This window comes from Orbicella faveolata, unplaced genomic scaffold, assembly GCF_042242905.1.
Source record: "Orbicella faveolata isolate gen_17 unplaced genomic scaffold, um_ofav_v1 contig_13, whole genome shotgun sequence".
NCBI lineage: Eukaryota > Metazoa > Cnidaria > Anthozoa > Scleractinia > Merulinidae > Orbicella > Orbicella faveolata.
Window position 1 is genome coordinate 29,272,567 of NW_028301540.1, and position 19,172 is coordinate 29,291,738.

Sequence of the window (19,172 nt, forward strand, 5' to 3'; positions counted from 1 at the left end):
TGTGTTAAGACGAAAATATTCGAAAAATGTGAGCGAAAGATAAGAGTTTTAGCAACGATTCAAATCTCCATTCAATGTTCAAATTAAATGGGTTTCACTCTTTAATGAAAGACATAATCTAAGTAAGTTCTTTGCAACAATGTGTATTAACGCAATTATTAAATTCGGTTTTTCGTGATAGACTGCGCGGCTTTCAGTCGAGTGTCGAAAGCAATCAGGTAATTACTTTGGTTTTGGTTTAGGTTTTACTATGGTTTGAGATTGGCTGAGTAGTCTAATTGGTAAGTAATTGGTTTGGTTTTGGTTTTACAACACCCAATCGAAAACCGCTCTCTCAAGAGTAATCAAGGTCTCGCTAAGTTTGTTTTCACACTATAAATATTGGTTTGAGATGGTCTTCAGGCATCAGATGATGCTGATTTAGGCGGGTCGACAAAAGCCAGCTTCTGTTTACAGATGATTTCCAGTCCGTACTGCACACTCTCAAGAGTTTGTTTGCGTTTTATGTTTTGTTTCATGTAAGACATCACAAAAGATGTCTACTTACATGAAGTAAATTCAAAGTTTCAAAACAACAGTCATTATGGATGCGAAGCGGTCGAAGTTTTATGCTTCGTTCTTTCTCGTGTCACTTGATGAAACAACTTCGCAGCTGCAAAAACTAATGAAGCTGTTGGACAAAGAATTTGAAAGGCCTCAAAGATAAACGAATTACATCGATTCGAGTGAGAATTATAATGGTTATAAATATTAGGGTACTGAGACTGAGCAGTACGGACTGGAAATCGTCTTTAAGCCCGTTAGAGTGAAAACATGCTAAGTGGTACTGTTTTCATGCTGCTATACGAACATTCCTTTTCCATTTTCAGACCACGATTCGCAAAAAGAGAAAAATCACCGAAAACAGCTTGATCTCGAAGCTATAAAGAAGAACATACCTTTGGCACTATTCAATAGGTGGGACGTGATAAGGTACGTTCCTAGTATTTAAGGCAATAATAACTTATGTATAGAAAGCACATAATTTATACCATCCTTACTGTTAATTCCCAGTAATGTCATCATCTATCAAGGTTAGGCATAATTTAAGTAATTGAAATTTAAATTAATGGACATTTAAGTATGGAAATTTACACTAACGGTACATAGACTTTTGTATGTAAATAAAGTTACTCTTTTAAAAGTTATCCCAAAATATATCTTCTACCTAGAAAAATTTTCCAGCTCATTTTGACATTACTTTCTAGACTCCTGTATAAGTGTATTACAACAGACCTCAAAAGCTAAAAATGTATGTTCGATAAACTACTACAGTGAGTCGGGCGCTGTTTGTCGCATTATGCACATTCTATAGGAAAGGTTGGCAGGATTAACACGAGAAAGGAGGGAGGATTAACAATGCATAATGAGAGTAACAAAAAAAAGGCAGTGAAAGGATTTCCAGTGGCACTGGGCTGAAACTTGAGTTATGTAACTGGAGTACTCTCCATTCAACCAAAATCGGTTGTAAATGGTAAGAAAAACTTCCTGGGAAAAGTTTACAAAAAAATCCGGAAATATTGAATTTCCGAAATACGAACCATTCAACCGAAAATTTCACACAAAACTCCGAGAGGAAAATCAAGTGAAACGGTAATTCCCGGTAACTGAAAGTTTCTTAAATTTTAGTATACCTTGCGAGGTTGTACTCTTTTCGGGAAATTGCGTACAATGCGGTTTCATTGGCCACTGGAAATCTCCGAAAATTTAAACCGGAATTTTTGGTCGAATGCAAAGCGACCAAGGTCACTTTTGGTTAGCGCGGGAAAGTCACATAAGTACCGATGCCCTGATTGGTTCAAACACGTTGTACTAGCTTTTTGAACCAACCACATGACCAGAAGTACTCCCAGCTTTTAACGTCATTGGAAACGGTTCTCTTCGATGCCACATAAAATTTTAACGACGAATATTCCACTTTTTCTACGTTTCAGAATCGCCGTCGTCATTGTCCTTCCGCGTTACTTGCACCATGCAGAATAAACGCTTCGAGGTAAACCTAGGACCACAAAAAGTAAAAGTTAAGAGTCACATTTTTTAAAACATTTCTAGCTTGTTTGATCAGAAACTAGTGTAACAGATCATTTTATAGTTGTGTTCTCAGTTACCTGGCCTCTGAATGCAAGCGAGGCTGGGGGTGACCTTGCTTTGGGAAAAAGACCTGTCAGCTTTTCTCATTTAACCCTTTGAATACCAACTACGCATATATGCGTCATTAATGGTCCTGCTCTTTGTACCACTTGTGACGTCATCAAATTTAAAATGTCATCAGATATTCTTGATAAGCAGATAGTAGTGCTAGGCTAGCCCTTTCCGCACAATGGTCAGGTTTAGATATCGAAGACATTCCGACGTCGCAAATCGAAAAACAACGTTTATCAGTTTTGGTGCAAAAACGGTGGTAAAATGGTCCACAACGCCTATGATTGATCAAGGTCCATTTCTAGGCTTCGCGCGTAATTAACATCCAACTTTTCACTGCAGCCAGAAAGAACATACAATGCAAAAGGTAGCCAGTGTAAAAGGGCCGAGAAAAACAGAAAGGAAAGGGCCAACAAATGAAATTGAGAACGGTTAATAGCAAAAAAAAAAAAAAAAAAAAAAAAAAAAAAATTTGGCTTATGAGCATGCCCGGACCTGAAGTTTTGCTCAATTTTGTACCTAATCCTCGCAAAATCTCTCCTTTTAGTAAAAAAAAAAAAGCTTTTTTAGCAAAACTTAGGTTTATTTAGCGTCATGGCAGCTAAAAAACCTGACTAAACGCTTAAAAACGGTATTTTTTGGCGAAAGTTTGGTATTCAAAGGGTTAAATGCCAACTAGTTAGCATACGAACAACTTGATTTACATGACAAAAGCAGTGACGTCTGTATCAAAACAAGGTCACCTCCAGTCTCGCTGCCATTCAAAGGTCAGGTCACTGAGCGGACGACTGTAAAATGGTCTATTCATCACTAAATGGATAAAGTTTTGGCAGAAATATCAAGAATGACAATGAAAATTCTCATGTAGAGGCCAATTAATATGGGAAACATTTTCTTTATTTTAGACTGCGAGGAGTCTCTTTCTTTTCCTAGCGTGCGACGCGAATACACGTAAAATTTGCCTAATTTTAACTTTGCATTGCACGCTGAAAAGCGTTACGCATATTATCAACCGCGTTACAAGTTAAGGCAACATGTTGCACGAAGAAAACACTGCTTCGACTTCGTGCAGTTTGCGCCCAAACTTGTATGGGTAGGTAACACGTGGAACAAAGCTTTCCAACTTTTAATGCAATCTGTTGCACGAGAAGTGGTAAGGAAACGTATCTTGCAATTGACGCGAGATCCGTGATCATAAGAAAAACATCTACATTGATATCACGTCCAAATTTGTTTAGTTCGCCGGTACAAGTACTCGAGTTTCTAGTAAGACCTCTTACCTTGAGAATGTGTTATCGAAAACAAGAACATATATTCCGGGAGATACGTCTTTTATTTCACCCTTGATCGACTTCAGCTGAGAACTGTACTGAGATAACGGCACAACAGTCTGTAACGCAACGGAAAGTATGATCATCAAATTCACTAGAAATCGAGCTTTTAAATAATAATTAATATTAGAGCGGTTTTCACTTGAGCGTAGTTAAGCCAAAACCAGAGTGTTAACTCACACCAATCACGATGGACACAGGCCATCCACTAATAAATAAATAACCTTTACTTACCCTTGGCTAACAGTGTTTATAGCACAAAGGCTAGTGGGGTCGAGCAAACAATCAAATTGAACATAACATCGTTAACATTCCCACCTGGCTGGAGGCGAACCAGTTGGCTATTTACAAGCGTGGCCCAGGATTTGAACTCGGGGCTACCGTGAAACAAATCCAGGTAGCGGTCAGTAATTGCTGGATTGCGAGTCCGACGCGCTGACCCCTCGGGCACGCTACTTGCCTTAGCGTAATACGCAAAACCAGAGCAAACGCGAATTATACTTCCGATACTCAGTTGAAAATCGCTCTACAGTACTTTAATTACATCACTTTCTCTTGTTCTAACTTAGCACAATATTAACTTGCCAGTTACCACGTCTAGGATTAAACGCGAATGAGATGCCCCCACGCTTTTATGAGAAACATCACAAGGTGGCCTCGCTGATAAACCTGAGTTCGCTAACATATACATAATTCTGTTAAGTACGGTGCTCAAATTCGCAATTAGCCAATAAGAAGCCGTGTCTACTGTTCTCGTTTAGTCTTGCCATGGGTATTACGGCTCGACTAAGTCACGCCAAAATATGAACAATGGCTTGACCATACTCGCCGGATATGCCGCGGAAGCGTACCTGAAAGGTACGATTTAGTATGAGGTATAAATATGAACATGACAAACCACCCAGTGAATGTTGCTAAAGTATTTTCCAGTTCAATCCTGGACATCATATGAGAGCTTTCTAAGAATAAATCCATGTGGTTCTCAGGCGGGGTGGATAGTTTCTTAAAACGGATCAAGTAATAAAGAATAAATAAAACTTTGAAAGATTGTAATCTTTACCTCACACTCGCTGTCTTTTTTTGTCTCTGACAGTTTAAACGCAACTCCAAAACGTATGCTCTACAAAAGAAGAAAAGAAAATAGTGAGGGTTTAGTATCATGAATTCCATATATAGCACCCCTTACGGTCACACAAAACCCCAAGGATCACGCAAGCATCAAGCTCCCCTAGGATCTTCAACCCCCACTCTGATAACCCTCTCATGAGCGGCAAGTCAGCGACCCGATCCCTTTAGATACCAGCAAACGTGCCGGCTCGATGGATCGGATTTACGTCAAAGCAGGAAGAAAAAGTCACGTGGATTGATTGAACACTCACGAAGTTGACTGAACAATTGCAACTGAGAAAAGGGTAAGTTAGTCATGCTGATTTGTCGGGTACCAAAACTTCGATATTGAATCGGCGTGCAGAATGGCCATCCGATGCACCTATCACTGCGTGTAAAGTCTCACAAGTCGATCTTAATTGAGAACATCTATGAGAGATACACAGATCCTAGTCTGCCGGGCTTCACTTTGGAAATAAAAACGGAAACGAACAACAAATTATGTCTTCAGCCCTTTCACTGTGCACAAATTAAATCATATATTACCCGCCATTTTGTTTTTAAAACAACGACAAAAATATTCTCAGTGTCTCAGACTGCGCTTTTAAAATGAACAACCAATAAACTAAAGAAAGTTCACCTCGTTTATGTACTCACTTTCTTTTCAGTTGTAAACTTCCAAGACAGCGTCGCCCGGGTAGTTCCCACTAACACTTGGATCAAGTGACGTTTTCCGGGGGGTACGGTCACGTGCCAAAACTGACCGGGCTCCTCGTTCACCGTGGGTATGGCCAAATCTTCCCGATTGTCGGTTTCACTGACCACCACTTGAGCTTCCGGCTGTTCACATGCTTCTTCGTCACCTTCGTCTACAATTTCGTAGCCTTCGTCGTCATCATCCTCTGCTGACGAGTCGCGAGCTACAGGTTGTTCAACCGGTTTCTTGGCTGCTGCTTTTGCCTCCGCCTTTTTTGCAGATTTCAAGGTAGTATATTTGTGATTTTCCTCGCTTGTAACGCTCTGGCTTCGCTCCTTGTCATTGGTTCCCTTTCTGTCGGGCTTTTTAGGGGTGGAGGTGGACTGGGGAGGATCCAGGGGATCGGCGCTCGAGGTACTGGGTCCTAAATAAGTTAGCAGCAACAATAACAGTTAAGAACTAAAACGTACAACTTTGCAAACAAAATGGATTTGCCAAGTTGCTGTCTGGTCAAGTTGGAGTTAGTGTGTCTAACCAAACGCCTCATTTCACCTCGAACCAGACAACTAAAAACTGCAAATTGTGTCAATAAAATCCACAAGCCCGACAGATAGTCCAAATGCCCCCGGCCAACGGACAAGACTTGTTTGCGTCCTGCAGTGCTCCCCCGGTTTAACGAACTCATTTGGTCAACAGTTTGTCAATTAACACCGATTGATTTTGAGAGATTATTATCCCCTAACTCCACAGGGAAAACAACTTTAGTAAGGGCTATTTTTGTCGATTAGGTCATGTTTGTCAACTTTGTACTTAAAGGAAAGGGTAATCTCTGTGTCGTACCAAGTGGTCCACTGATATCGCCAGAACTTATACTGGTTTCTGTAGCATGAAGTGACTAGGAGTATTTCTCCCCCCCCCCCCCCCCCCCCACACACCCACACCCCGCCATCAACCTTGTTCTTTTGTTGGCGTATTTTTAACCCTTTGGCGTTCGTCACTACTCATCAATAAGAAGAACTGTCTTTGATATACCACCAATTTCTCAGAAACTAATCTTAAAATTAAAGAAATGTATCGCAGCCAGTTCGGAGAATTCGCATCTTGAGCATGGGACTAGGAATTACAATGCGTACCTGGCTGAGAGTCACTGCGAGTATCGGCAGCGTCCAGGCCACCTGTGTCGCTTTCATCCGGGCCACTCAGCACGCTTCCGGTGCGCTGTGACGTTATTTCACTGACATCTGATTTGGTTTCCTCATCCATTTCTGGTGGCCTTCCCACAAGCTGGGGTTTGAGTCGTTTATCGGCATTTAAACAAGCAATGCAGACTCGACGCAGCTTCCTAAACCAGAAAGAGCTACATGTCAGAAAATTGGTAAAGTGACGCAATGAACTGGAAACAGGAGACGATGACTCTCTTGCTGGAAATTAGAAGCTGGCATTTATGAGACGTTCACTTCAAGTAGACAACTGAACGGAACTGAGAACTGGTGCTAGCTACCAAAGAAATTCCTATTTTGCTTCGAGTTTGGCAGAACGAAATCCCAGGAGGAAGTCAAGACAGTCGAGTCATCGAAGCAAGTCAAGAAATCCAAGCGAGTCAAACCAAATAGGCGAGTCAATAATTAAAAGAGAGGAAAAAGTCTCTTGTCAGTTGATTAGAATACAGAGGCATTGTTTAGCTATATTATTATTTTCTACAAAATGTTTTGAACAATTTAAAGGAACGGAGAATTAAAACTTGAAAACGTCACAGGGCGTTTCTAATTTTGTCCACAGTGCAATCCATTTCCATTGTCGCCTTCATCTTCATCTTCATTGTCGCTTTTGTCCTCCCATCCTAAAATTCCCGTCATTTGACAACTACTGATCGACAAAACGAACTCACAATGCGACTACTCCAAACAAGGCAAAGTAAGCAAATTCTTTGCAAATTGACAAAGAGTGCTTGCGTGTTTAGACGATTACAATGGTCACAATATCATGGCTTCTGTAGCCTGCAGTTTGCTGAGAGTGGCAATTTGTCAGAATGCTTTTGTTCATCCGAGTTTTTTCTGCGTCAATTCGCACAGATTTTTGTCGAATGGCCTTGTTTGAAGCAGTCGCACTACAACCGCTGGGTCGTTGTGAACTGCTAAAATCAAATGACACGATAAATACCTGCTGTGAGGAGTTTGAAGCCAGTTATTGGAACAATTATGACAGAAGATGCGGCCACATATTCTACAATGATGCTGAGAAAATAATGAAAAAAAAAAAAAAAAACATCATTCCTTAGTCGTTTGAATCGTACCATTAAATCGCAGAATCCAAGAATGAATTCTTGAATCGAAAAACGGATTTTGCGTTTCTTTCCTAAACAGATTAATCGAGGATCGCTTGGTTCATGGTACATCAAAGAACCAAAGAATTCACCCTGGGTAAGGTTTCGTCGCTTCCTTTGAGGTTCCATGATCCGAGTGATCCTGGATTAAAACTATTTAATAAAGAAACGCAAAATCTGTTTTTCAGTGTAAGGATCTAATCTTGGATTCCCGCCCCCACCCCCCCCCCCCCAAAAAAAAAAAACGCACCCTTTACTTACTAGTAACAACAACGCTAGGACCTCGGCGAGGACCTGAACCCGAATCTCTGGATGCGCGCATTGACCTCCTGGCCAATGGGCTTCTGAGCAAAAATACGGCAATGGATATTGACGACACAAACCTTTCTCACGAGAAAAGAGAATTCGGCCTTGCATCCGAGACAGTGCGATACTTCGCTGTCATCCATCCATCTGTCGTCAGCTTTCACCTTTATTTCATGCTCCATGTCGTCTGCTTTCTGCCACAACTCGGCTTTTTCTCTGAAGTGAACATCAACTGATTCATTCAAGTGAAGTCCTAGCCAAACGGACTCGCAAGTAGACGAATGTTGAAAACTTGGGTCTACTTGCGAGTCTATTTGGCCAGGCCTTGCGTGCACTTGCGTTGACTTGTGATGACTTGCGCTCACTTTGATCGAGATCAAATTTGCACGCACGTCGACGCAAGTTTTTCACCCTTTGGCCACCCAACCCAAGTCAACACAGGTTGAAAGACGTTCACTGGTTGTTATAGAAACCTATTAGCCAATGAAATACAGGATATGGGCCTTGAAATGGGACTCGATGTACTTGCGAGGAAACTTACGAGTCCGTTTGGTCACCCAACGCAAGTCTCTTCGCAAGCTCAACTTGTGGCTACTTGCGGCTTCTTACGAGTCCGCTTGGCCAGGGCTTAAGAGATAGCACACACGTGCTTCATGGGAAAATAATAATATTTTGCCATTTCAAGTTTAATCCAGTTTTCGACGGCCATAACATCACATTTCAAGAGAGAACCACGAAACTTGATTATTGGACAATTATAACCAGATAAAATTAAACACCAGACTTATTTTTGCCAAGTCCGCTGTTTTTTTTGGCAATGGGGCAGACGGTTTACTATTTAACAGTACTTTCTGGGAGTAATAGAGCAGTTTTCAATCGAGTGTGGAAAGTAATCAGACAATTACTTTGTTTCTGGTTTTGGTTTTAGTTTGGTTTGAGATTAGCTGAGTAGTCTAACTGGTAAGTAATTGGTTTGGTTTCGGTTTTACGACACTTAATTGAAAACCGCTCTAATACGCAGTTGCTAGAGCTTGCGTTTGTTGTTGTATATTGAAACTCGCGCAACAGGCGAGCCATGGCCAATCAAATCATACTTCCCTTTTACGTTAACCAGTCAGGAGCAAAAGTGACTCAACAGATGCTCGTTTTCCCGCGCTTGGCTGTGGTTATATGTTCTCCCACGTTTGGCGGCGGTTTAATTTTTCCCGCGCTTGCCTGCGACTACATGTTTTCCCGCGCTTGGCTGCGACTACATATTTTCCCGCGCTCGGTTGCAGCTACATTTGCGGCGGTTACATTTTCCCCGCGCTTGGTGGAAGTTACATGTTTCCCGCGCTTGGCTGCGATTACACGTTTGCTTAGCGCAACAAACGTAAAGATACTGCAGAAAGATCGGAAACCATCATACCTAGTTACCGCAACCAGCCTGTTTTTCAGTTCCTCCATGTCTTCCTGCACCTGAGCTATTTTTGCCTCATACTGCTGATTTGTCAAACCTTTCTCCTCTTCGACTTCGTCAACTTTCTTTTTCAGATCTCGCTGCCTGGATCGTTCCTCTTCCAACTGTTTTGATGTCAACAGGAGCTCGTTTTCCAACGCGCGCAGTTTAAGCTTGTTTTCGTCAAATCCAGTCTTGTACTGTTGTACCTAAACGTAAAACACAGCTATTAAGTCCGTGACAGAAGCCAGGGGGCGTGAACATGAAAAAGTCGGGGATGCTAATCAGAAAATTTGAATTAAACCCCTGAAGGAAACCAATCCGGTCGTGGTTCGAGGTTAAGATACCACTTAAGACAGAATAGGCTTCCGCTGTTCAGGAAAGGAGCCCGCGCTAGTAGTCCGACCTCGAGAGACCGGCAGAAATCGAGTACAAAAAATTGCAATAAGGGCGGTTTCTTATTATAATTATTCCTTCGAGTGTACCCTTAAAGATACTTTTACTGTTAAAAATAGTGGCGTTTCGTCTTGAACATCCTAAGTGAGACCAGAATCCTTGATTTATACCCTAAGCGAGACGACGAGCAACCACGACCTTTTCGGGAGGGGGGCGGGGGAGGGGAAGAAGCTATTGCTAATGACGCAAGTCGGACACCACCAGCCACTGCCATGATTTACAAGAGATTCTCGAGGCTACACTATTAAAATACGTTCGAATATAATAAACATCACCATGGTCTTCTTGGGATTAGTTTTGACGTTTACCCCGCATAGCTATCGGGATTTCCCGCGCGAGAAATTTGTCAGATCGGCGGGGTATCTAACGGAGAAGCCGCAAGGAGAAGCTGTAAGGCACTAGTCAGAAACTTTTCCTCGCGGCTTCGCGACTCCACCTCGGTAGCAAAGCACTCGCGAGCCGTTCATGCAGGATATTTTGCCAATCCGTGAGAACATGTGGTAAGAAATGACGGCACAACTGAGTTAAGCTTGCTAGGAATTCTTATATGAAAATACTCCGACTCAGTACACGGTATAAACCATTATTTCTAACCTTGAACTAACCTCGTTTCGAAGATGTTTTATTTCCGACACGTATTTGTGCTTGTCGTGTTGTAGAGTGTCATTCCGTTCTTTTAAACGAGCTTCTAGGTCAGCAATTAACTCCTGTTGTTCTGATAAGCGCTCTTTCACACTGTTATACTCTTGGATTTGATCTGACAAACTCTACAAAATGAAAAAACAAAATCGCGAGAAACACATTCAAGTGAAAAATTCGATATTCCCATTACAGTTCGAGAACGGTTCAACCTCTTACTTTCAGCATTCAGCATTTTAAACTGATGTAATTTTCTATTTGTCTTAGAAATTAATTAAACTAAAGCCCACTATTCGAAACGAATGAAAATTTTTTAAGACTCGTTTGTAAGCTGTAAAAGATAAAACGATTTACGTGCGTTCTAGGGAAAGGATCGGAGAAACCTTTACACTGATCAGTTTTCAATCAGTGAGTAGGAGTAGTACTTACTCCTCCCTAGATGGGCTGTTAGTCCATTGGAAGGCACCCCCCCCCCCCTTCCCCCTCGTCTGTCAAGCTTCTTGACAGCCCATTTATTCTCCTTGGCCACGGCTGGGCGGAGAAAGCAACTACCCTGGTTAGAAGTCGAATCCTAATTTCTGGATTCGGAGTTAATCTGCCGGACTGTCCACGAGGCACTGTCATCACCAATTAAAAAAAATTACCTCAAATCTTTTTTATATCAGTCTTGTTCAGAAAGCCCTGGTTTCAAGTTAACCACTTATCTCATACCTTGAGTTCAGTTTCATATTTCATTGTCTCAGAGCTGAGCTGAAATTTAAGCGCCGCGATTTCTTGATCCATCATGCATCGCAAGCTCTCCAGTTGCTCCTGCGCCTTGACCTGGCCCTGCTCCGCACGAATCCTCGCCTCATTGGCTGCTTCCAGTTGTTGCCTAGCAACGTCCAACTCGTGCTCCAAGCCGATCCTCTCGTCCTGACAGTTCGACATCTTCTCCTCTAACGTTTTGACCTGGTCATCCAGGTCTTTCTTTTCAGCATCTATTGTTGTTAGCGTATCTGTAATGTTTGCTAAGTCGGTTTCTAGTCTTTGTTTAGATTCAACAGTCTCCTCAAGCTGTTCTTTCAGAGCTGCTAGTTCGTCTTGCGCGTGCGATATCATTTTCTGCTCCTCGTCTTGAAGGCCTTTAAGTGTTGTCAGTTCATTCAAAGCCTGGCACTTTTCTTCAACAACCAAAGATATGTCTGACTTTAACGACTGTTCTGATTTCTCGAGTTGTGCAAGCTTGTCATCCGCTTCCATTTTCTCCTGGAACGAGAACAAATAAAATGCTGCTGGTCACGAAGAGACTGAGATGGCCGGAGTGATCAGTCAAATATTTCCGCGGCCGTGAAAACTGGATGCAATGTTGGTCCATACCTTTTCAAGGAGATCTTTTTCTTCATTAATAAATTCGATTCTTCTTCGTGAGCTGTCGACTTCTTCATTCAAACTGCAAGCATTTTGATCAAAATCAGTCTTTATCCGTTGCCTGAAATTATTCTAAGGAGGTGATGCTAAAAACTAGATACGATTTTGAGACGACCTTACCGCATACATGACTTGCAAAAAATCTTGGACGTAAAGAATTTCGGACGTTTAATCTTCGAACACTTTGCTGAAACATACCTAAAGTAAGTTTACGACTACAAAACACGAATTAGACTGAAACAACATCTATGAAAATGATAGTTTTACTGCACTGTCAAGGTTTTACAGATACACTGACGGGGAAATAACACAAATTGTATCGAGCCGTTACGTGGCTCAAGCAGTGTCTCAACTGGAGTTCATTTGATAAAGGAAACTAGGAGCTTTTGAGTTACTTAAAATTTTTATACTGTACTGTGAATATTTCGGACGCATAAAATTTCGGACGGTTTTACTTTCGGACCCTTTTTTCTGGTCCAAACATTAAAAAGTCCGTAATGTAATACTGGTGGCGAGTCGGGAGAAACTATTTACTCAAATATTATATCAGGTGTTTCTACCGGGGGCGGGGCGGGGCGGGGCGAGGCGGGGGGGGGGGGGGGGAGGTAATACAGAATGCCGTGTTACAATAAACAACACTCCATCCGCAAGGAACAATGTCTTCTGTTCCCGTACATCAAAATGTTTATACTATATTTTGGACTAATTACGCACTCACCTTATAATTTCTATCTTCTTCTGTTCAATATTCCCCTGCAGTTCAGCTACATGTTCTTCTAACTGTTCCTTCTGAGTACTTTTCTCGTTTAGTTGATGATGAAGGGATGACATCTCTTCTACAAGATGCTTGGCTCGCTAGAAAACATAGTACGACAAAATAAAAGCGACGAGTTGTGAGAAGGTGCAGCATGGAGTGAGCTAAGTTAACTTTACTTCCCCATTTCTACTTACAATATTATAAAACAATTTGTTCATGTTTTTAGCTTTGCATCGAGTTATGACGCACTTGGGAAGTTTGGAGAGCACTCAAGAAGCTAGAGTTGCTTACGCTTCTTAGACTGTCCCAACTGCACACGTGCAGTCATAACTCGGTGCTCGTGCTAAAGCTTGCCTAGTTCCTAAGCTTCAATATTTCGCCGCGGACAATCCCTTTTGGATCGTCTGGTCCAAGCGAAAAACGGTTCGTCTGGGATACGTCACCGAAATAAATGAATCGTTCAGGACTGAGAGAACTAGGCAGTACTCAGGGCCCGTCCGCAGCACGCCGGAGAAATTTGAAAACGCAGCTTTATTTCTACGGTTGGGCCTACCGCCTACAATAATCCGTCACGAGGACGGAGCTTTTCGAAAACGCTCTTCAAACCGAAGGAATTTGAAAACGCCGGCTGTGCGTTTTAGTGTGGACGGTAAACATTTTGAAAACGGAGCTCTTCGAAAACGATGACGTCACGACAATCACGTGATTTCCCTGTCTGAGTTTTCCTCAAATGCAAATCCAAAATGACCGGTGATTGTTGCGTTGTTTAATTCCTTCGGCGTAGAGTGGACAGAGCCTAGAACATAAATGAGACTTACGCGCATTGAAATGATTTCGTACCTTTAAAATAACTTTGCTGAAATCTTTTGCCACGTGGTGACCATCCTGAACATCGACGCCTTCCTGACTTTGAAAAGTTTCGTTTAGTTCAGACAGAAAAGTTTCTTGCATCTGCTCCTGTGACTTAAGCTGCGTTCTCAAGTCTTGAATCACGTTTTGCGACTCGATGCTAGCGTTTTCGAACTCCTCGATTTTCGCCTTTGCCTCTGCAAGTTTAGCCGTGAAGTCTCTATTTTGTTGCTGGATCTCCACCATGTTTGTTTCAAGCCTTCTGTTTTCAGCGCTTTGGTTTTGCAAGCCTCTCTCTCTATCCATGAGTCTACCTTTCAACTCGCTCTCCAGCTCTTCAAAAGACCCAAACACCATCCCGTTCAACTTTTCAAAAGATTCTTGCACTCTCTCTAACACTACTTCTTTTGCTTTGAGCTCTCCCTGCAACTCTGCAACTTTTTTGTTGGATTCTGTTTCAGACAATTCAAGCTTGTTACACTTTTCTTTTAGTTCTGACAGCTTCGTTTCTAGTTCTACAGTCATTTCATCTTTCCGTTTAAGCCGTTCTTTTAATTGCTCGCATTCAGAAGTCAGTTCGCTCTGTTTTCTCTCCGAGGCCGTGATAAGTTTTTCCAGTTCAATGGCGGACCTTTGTGCTTCATGTGACGAGCTCACAGACACCCTAACTTCCTCTTTAAGAGTCTCGATCTCGGCTTCCCGTTGACTCAATGCCTTTTCCGCTGTAGTTAGCTTTACAAACAGTTCTTTCACTTTAGCATTCATTTCCTCTGACACACCTTTCGTTAAATTGCTGTATCGTTCATTAAGCTGCTTGATTTTAAGCTCGTAATCTTGACTAGTAAACTTTCGATCATCGTTCGCCTTCTTGGCATCATTTGAAGCTTTAGATAGTTGAGATTCCATATCAGCTTTCCATTTCAAGATTCGCTGGTGAAGATGAGAGATTTCCAATGTCATATCAGTAATGGTAGGAGTTTCCACTGTTGAATCAGCCATGCTCACATTATCTAAACCACCATCTGACAGTTCTGTCTTTCCGAGGGAGTTTTCCTCGACAAAGGTCGCTTTTAAAGCTGAAACCTCTGATGCTAGGCCAGTAAGAGGGTCTGGTCTCTCATTCTGTAAAAGGTACACCATACCGTCAGATAAAATGCCAAAAGTCTTGGATTAAAGATTACATTAACGTCACCAACAGTGACCAGAATTAAATTTCTCCTAAGAATATCGATAAAATATCATGCATGATGGTAATAAGAATTTAATAACTAAAGGGAAAATAGATAATCAAGCGAGAAGTGAGGAAAAAAAAGAAGGAAAAAAAATTGTTTCCAAAGTCTTTTCTTTGCTATACCTTAAATGTGCTTGAAATCTTTACGTTTAGTTAACTTTAATCAACTTTTAGTTGACTAAAAGTTTGATAAAAAAAAGTTTTAAAATATGTTTTTAATAGTTTAATAATATACAATCATGAAAAAATTACTTGATTCTGATTGGCTGAGAGCAGTGCAGTTAAAGCGTAACACTTAAGTGCACAAAGTGTAACACCAGTGCAAATTACACATCATAATTCTGGATTATGATTGGCTGAGAGACAATAGGAAATTTTCTAAGCCAATGATATCACGTAAAATGATAACGAAAACTTAGTGCAGAAACTTTGAAAAAAGTTTTCTCGAATGAGAAATAATGGCTTTAATAAAGATATTCTGGCACTTCCTCCAAGCAAATTTTTTCATGTTTATATAATTATTAGCAAGTAATCATACGGTTTTTCTCATTCAATTTGGAATTAACTTGTACTTGTGAGTTTTTCAAAAGCTGAAATTGCGCGAGCTGAAGTGGCTCATGCAATTTCAGCTTTTTGAAAAACTCACTTGTGCAAGTTGAACAAGAAAAACCGTCTGATTACCTATACTAATACTACTTACTAACAAATCTTAACAGATGAAAGCTGCACAAATTTATATGCTTTTATAAGATTATGATTGCTGTTCTAGATCTCTAAATATCAATTGAGAAAAAAAGCACAAGCACCCAGGACCACCACAAAATCGACACAGTTCTGTAAGGATCAGTACAATGTTCCCTTCGCTAAGCAATTTCTGTCAAATAAATCACAGACTCAGTCACTTCTATTTGTCAAACAGACTCAGTTTGTACAGTCAGTACAAATATTAACTGTGTTCTTCCTTGATCATGGAAATTTGAACAGATTTGTTCCACTCAATCACTGAAGTGTATCATACCCTCAAGTCAACACTGGTCATGCTACTGACACTGCTGCGTCGACCAGATACAGAACCTTGATTGTCCATAAACGACCTCCTGGCAAATATACAATATGTACAATTCAGTCTCAAAGTGATGTGAAGTGTGATGATATGTTCAACAGACTGAGTGCATCAAGAAGCTTAAAACGAAAACGACTGGTTGTGCAGGTGCATGGAATCATGATCACATCAGATCTAACACATGTAACACCAAGTTACAACTAGCTATGTAAAGACATCATTTCAAAAATTTCTTGCTGATTTTTCTAACCTCCATCAGGCTGTTACCTTTGTACGAGAAGTTGCTGGAGGGTTTAATGTCGCAACCAAAGGATGTTATATCCTAAGGGGGCCATTACACTGTACAAATGTGCTGAAAACATTATCAGTCTATCTATCGGATCTAATCTTCTAGAAAGCTCAAGCTAGGAACATAGGCCCGAAAGGCGTGCAGAATACTAACTTTAAGATAATATTATTGTCAGTACACATACCTTGAAAATGCTGGCCATGATATATCAAGCTCATGTCCTCCACAAGGAAGATCAAACTCAAGGTCATTCAAGTCATACAATTTGTTAACCAGAGCAGTTGACAGGGAGGGGTGGCAGAGGATTGCTGCAGGATTGTAAAATGCACTGAAATAGAAAGTACAAAAAGTTGTTCTAGGGTTAAAAAATCAGAGTTACTGTAAATAACAAACTATCGATAAGCCACTAGACTTGATTTCCACTGTTCTTTCAGGTCCGTTTGCACTGTTCCTCAACTGCAGTCTCCTTTTCCAAACAGCAGCTAATATGCAGATGACTTTCTCACATAAGGTGACTGTACAAAATGTCAACATTTGCCTACCTCAATTGTTTTCTCATGACCAAACACCTCTGAATTGCATCTGCCAGTGACTTTTTAACCAGTGAGTAGCGAATGAAAGCTCTTCCTTTGCCTTGGGGTGTTCTGACCTTCAAGTAAAACAACATTCACTCAGAATTTAAATGTATCAAACTAAGTATTTAGAATACCTTTTTAAAAAAAACAAACAAACAAACAAACAAACAAATAAAAAAACATTTTGACATCACTCTAGCCTGACAAATTAATATTACATGGACTCCTCTGCGACTTGATTCAGGTCAAAATACAATGCTACTGAACTTAGAAACAATATTTTGCCATCCAGTTGTTGATCTGTTATTAAGTACAATACTTTCAATTTTCTTACTGGCACTTCTAATTTACAAATAGGCATCTAACATCTTAGCATCTCAAAATAATAGCTGACAGACAGACATCATACCTGCGGTATAGCATGAACAACTCTGACTCCATCATCTTTAGGAATGCAGTCACTAATAAAATTCCAGTAGTCCTTTCTCACCCCAAGAAGAGAATATTTTTCTACAGTAAATAAAATGCATTTGATATGAAATTGTAAATTTATCTTTGTTAACAAATTAGAAAGCTGTATCCATCAAATGTATTGAAAGATATTTCTAAGACTCATTCACAGGAACCTTGGAGAGTTGGTTACTGAGTGATAGAGTTAAGAAATTTACAAAATTCATTGGAGAGTTGGTGACTGAAAGCAAGAAACCACAAGGCTTAGATTATAATGTTACTCAGCCTCCTTATCACCACTAATAAATTAACGTTGGACGTTACCCTTTTGCTCATGTCTCAGCACAGTCTCGAGCTTGACACAGAACTTATGAAGAATGGTCTCGTCATCAGTCACTGGTAACTGCGATGACTGGTAGGTGTTCTTTAATTCAGATATGTAACCTGTTCACAGCGGTAAAAAAAATATAGCAAAAGTGTGTCAGGAAACAGAGACGACTGGCCAGGGGCATAACAAGGGAAGGGTTCCAAGGGTTCTGAACCACCCTCCCCTCCCCTCCCCCACCTTTCAAAGTTTCAAATTTTGACAAAAAGGAATAATAAAATAAAATAAAATAGAATAGAATAGAATAGAATAGAATAGAATAGAATAGAATAGAATAGAATAGAATAGAATAGAATAAAATAGAATAAAATAAAAAAATTAATAAAATAAAATAAAATAAAATTAAATTACAATAAAATAAAATAAAATAAAATAAAATAAAATAAAATAAATAAAATAAAATGAAATGAAATGAAATGAAATACAATACAATAAAATAAAATAAAATAAAATAAAAAAATTAATAAAATTAAATTAAATTAAATTACATTAAATTAAATTAAATTTAAAAACCCTATTTAAATCCATATTTCCAGACAGTACATGTGCGATTGAGAGCACATCCACCATTCTACAATGTCAAGTCAATAAGGTTATAGATACTTGCAGAAGTTGGTGCTATTTTCCATAGTTTGCAATCCAAGAAATTTTCCTCCACTGCATATGACATACACATGCATTCTGAATGGTATATAACTGATCTCTTTCTACGGTGACTTATTTCGAACAAGGTGGAACTCCCCCAACCCAAACATATCATCAAATTTTGCAATCATCATAGTTAAATCTATCAGTTTTCAGTTTGTTCAAGTAGTAAGTTTATTTAAGTTTTAAATAATCGGGTTATTCTTTAAATTTGTCTCAATTCAATGATGCAATAACAAGAACAAAGAAAAAGTGATAATTAAAAAAATGCAAAATCAATTTAAACAAAATAAACGGCAGCAAATTACACACAACGTTAGATATCCGACAGTATGACGATCTTTAGAATTGAAGACTCGACCTTCGGTTTACTAAAAACCATAAATCTGGTCGAATTCACGGAAAATAACTGCGTCGACAGTTGGCTGTTAAATTGAAAGAACACGTATTTTATGTTAAGATGTTGTCCCATAAAATAACATGAAACGTTTGGAGCTACGCTGTAAGCCTCATAAAATAATATGCAATATTTTATGCTATGTTGTAATCTCCATAAAATGAATAACAGCGGCGTAAGTCTTAAATAATGCAGGCAGCGATCTTACAGAATTTGGTGGAAAATGCAACAATTTATCTACGAAAAAACACCCGCAATAATGTATTCCACGAGCATTTCAAAGTACAAAAGAACCAATCAGCATAATAATTGAATCAGCGGTTTCTTGCCAATGCTAAATTTTCGCCACATTTGCGTGCATTGAGGTGCGATAATGTGTGATTCCTATCATTGAATCATTGCCAGTGGTGTTTCAGATCACGCAACATATTTGTGCACAGTTGTCTTATAGTTTTCATAAGCACTCACCGACGATGTCGCCTATCAGTTTAGCTGGATCGATTATAAATGCCTCCATTACATCAGTTCATCACTGCGATTTCTTTTCATATGATCGCTTCATTGAAAAAAAAAAAAACTAACTCAAAAGTTGTTCAAAGTCCGCCATGTTCGAGACCGTGAGTAAGTCACATGCGATGCGCGA

General features: G+C 40.0%; 1 protein-coding gene across 1 annotated transcript; it reads right to left on the reverse strand.

The window, feature by feature from the left end:
• Window positions 1-77: 77 nt before the first annotated feature.
• On the reverse strand, window positions 78-19,128 carry LOC110053656 (FYVE and coiled-coil domain-containing protein 1-like). The gene is made up of 19 exons (XM_089285969.1): window positions 18,998-19,128; window positions 17,427-17,546; window positions 17,062-17,162; window positions 16,620-16,726; window positions 16,262-16,405; window positions 15,744-15,822; window positions 13,486-14,616; window positions 12,607-12,743; window positions 11,838-11,910; window positions 11,190-11,726; window positions 10,445-10,606; window positions 9,354-9,592; window positions 8,023-8,161; window positions 7,477-7,550; window positions 6,450-6,658; window positions 5,277-5,740; window positions 4,573-4,632; window positions 3,462-3,571; window positions 78-2,038 (listed from the first exon to the last, which is right to left on the reverse strand). Exons 1-19 carry the CDS (start codon window positions 19,044-19,046, stop codon window positions 1,963-1,965), a joined length of 4,011 nt encoding a protein of 1,336 aa, XP_089142095.1. The 5' UTR covers window positions 19,047-19,128; the 3' UTR covers window positions 78-1,962.
• Between the last annotated feature and the right edge of the window lie 44 nt (window positions 19,129-19,172).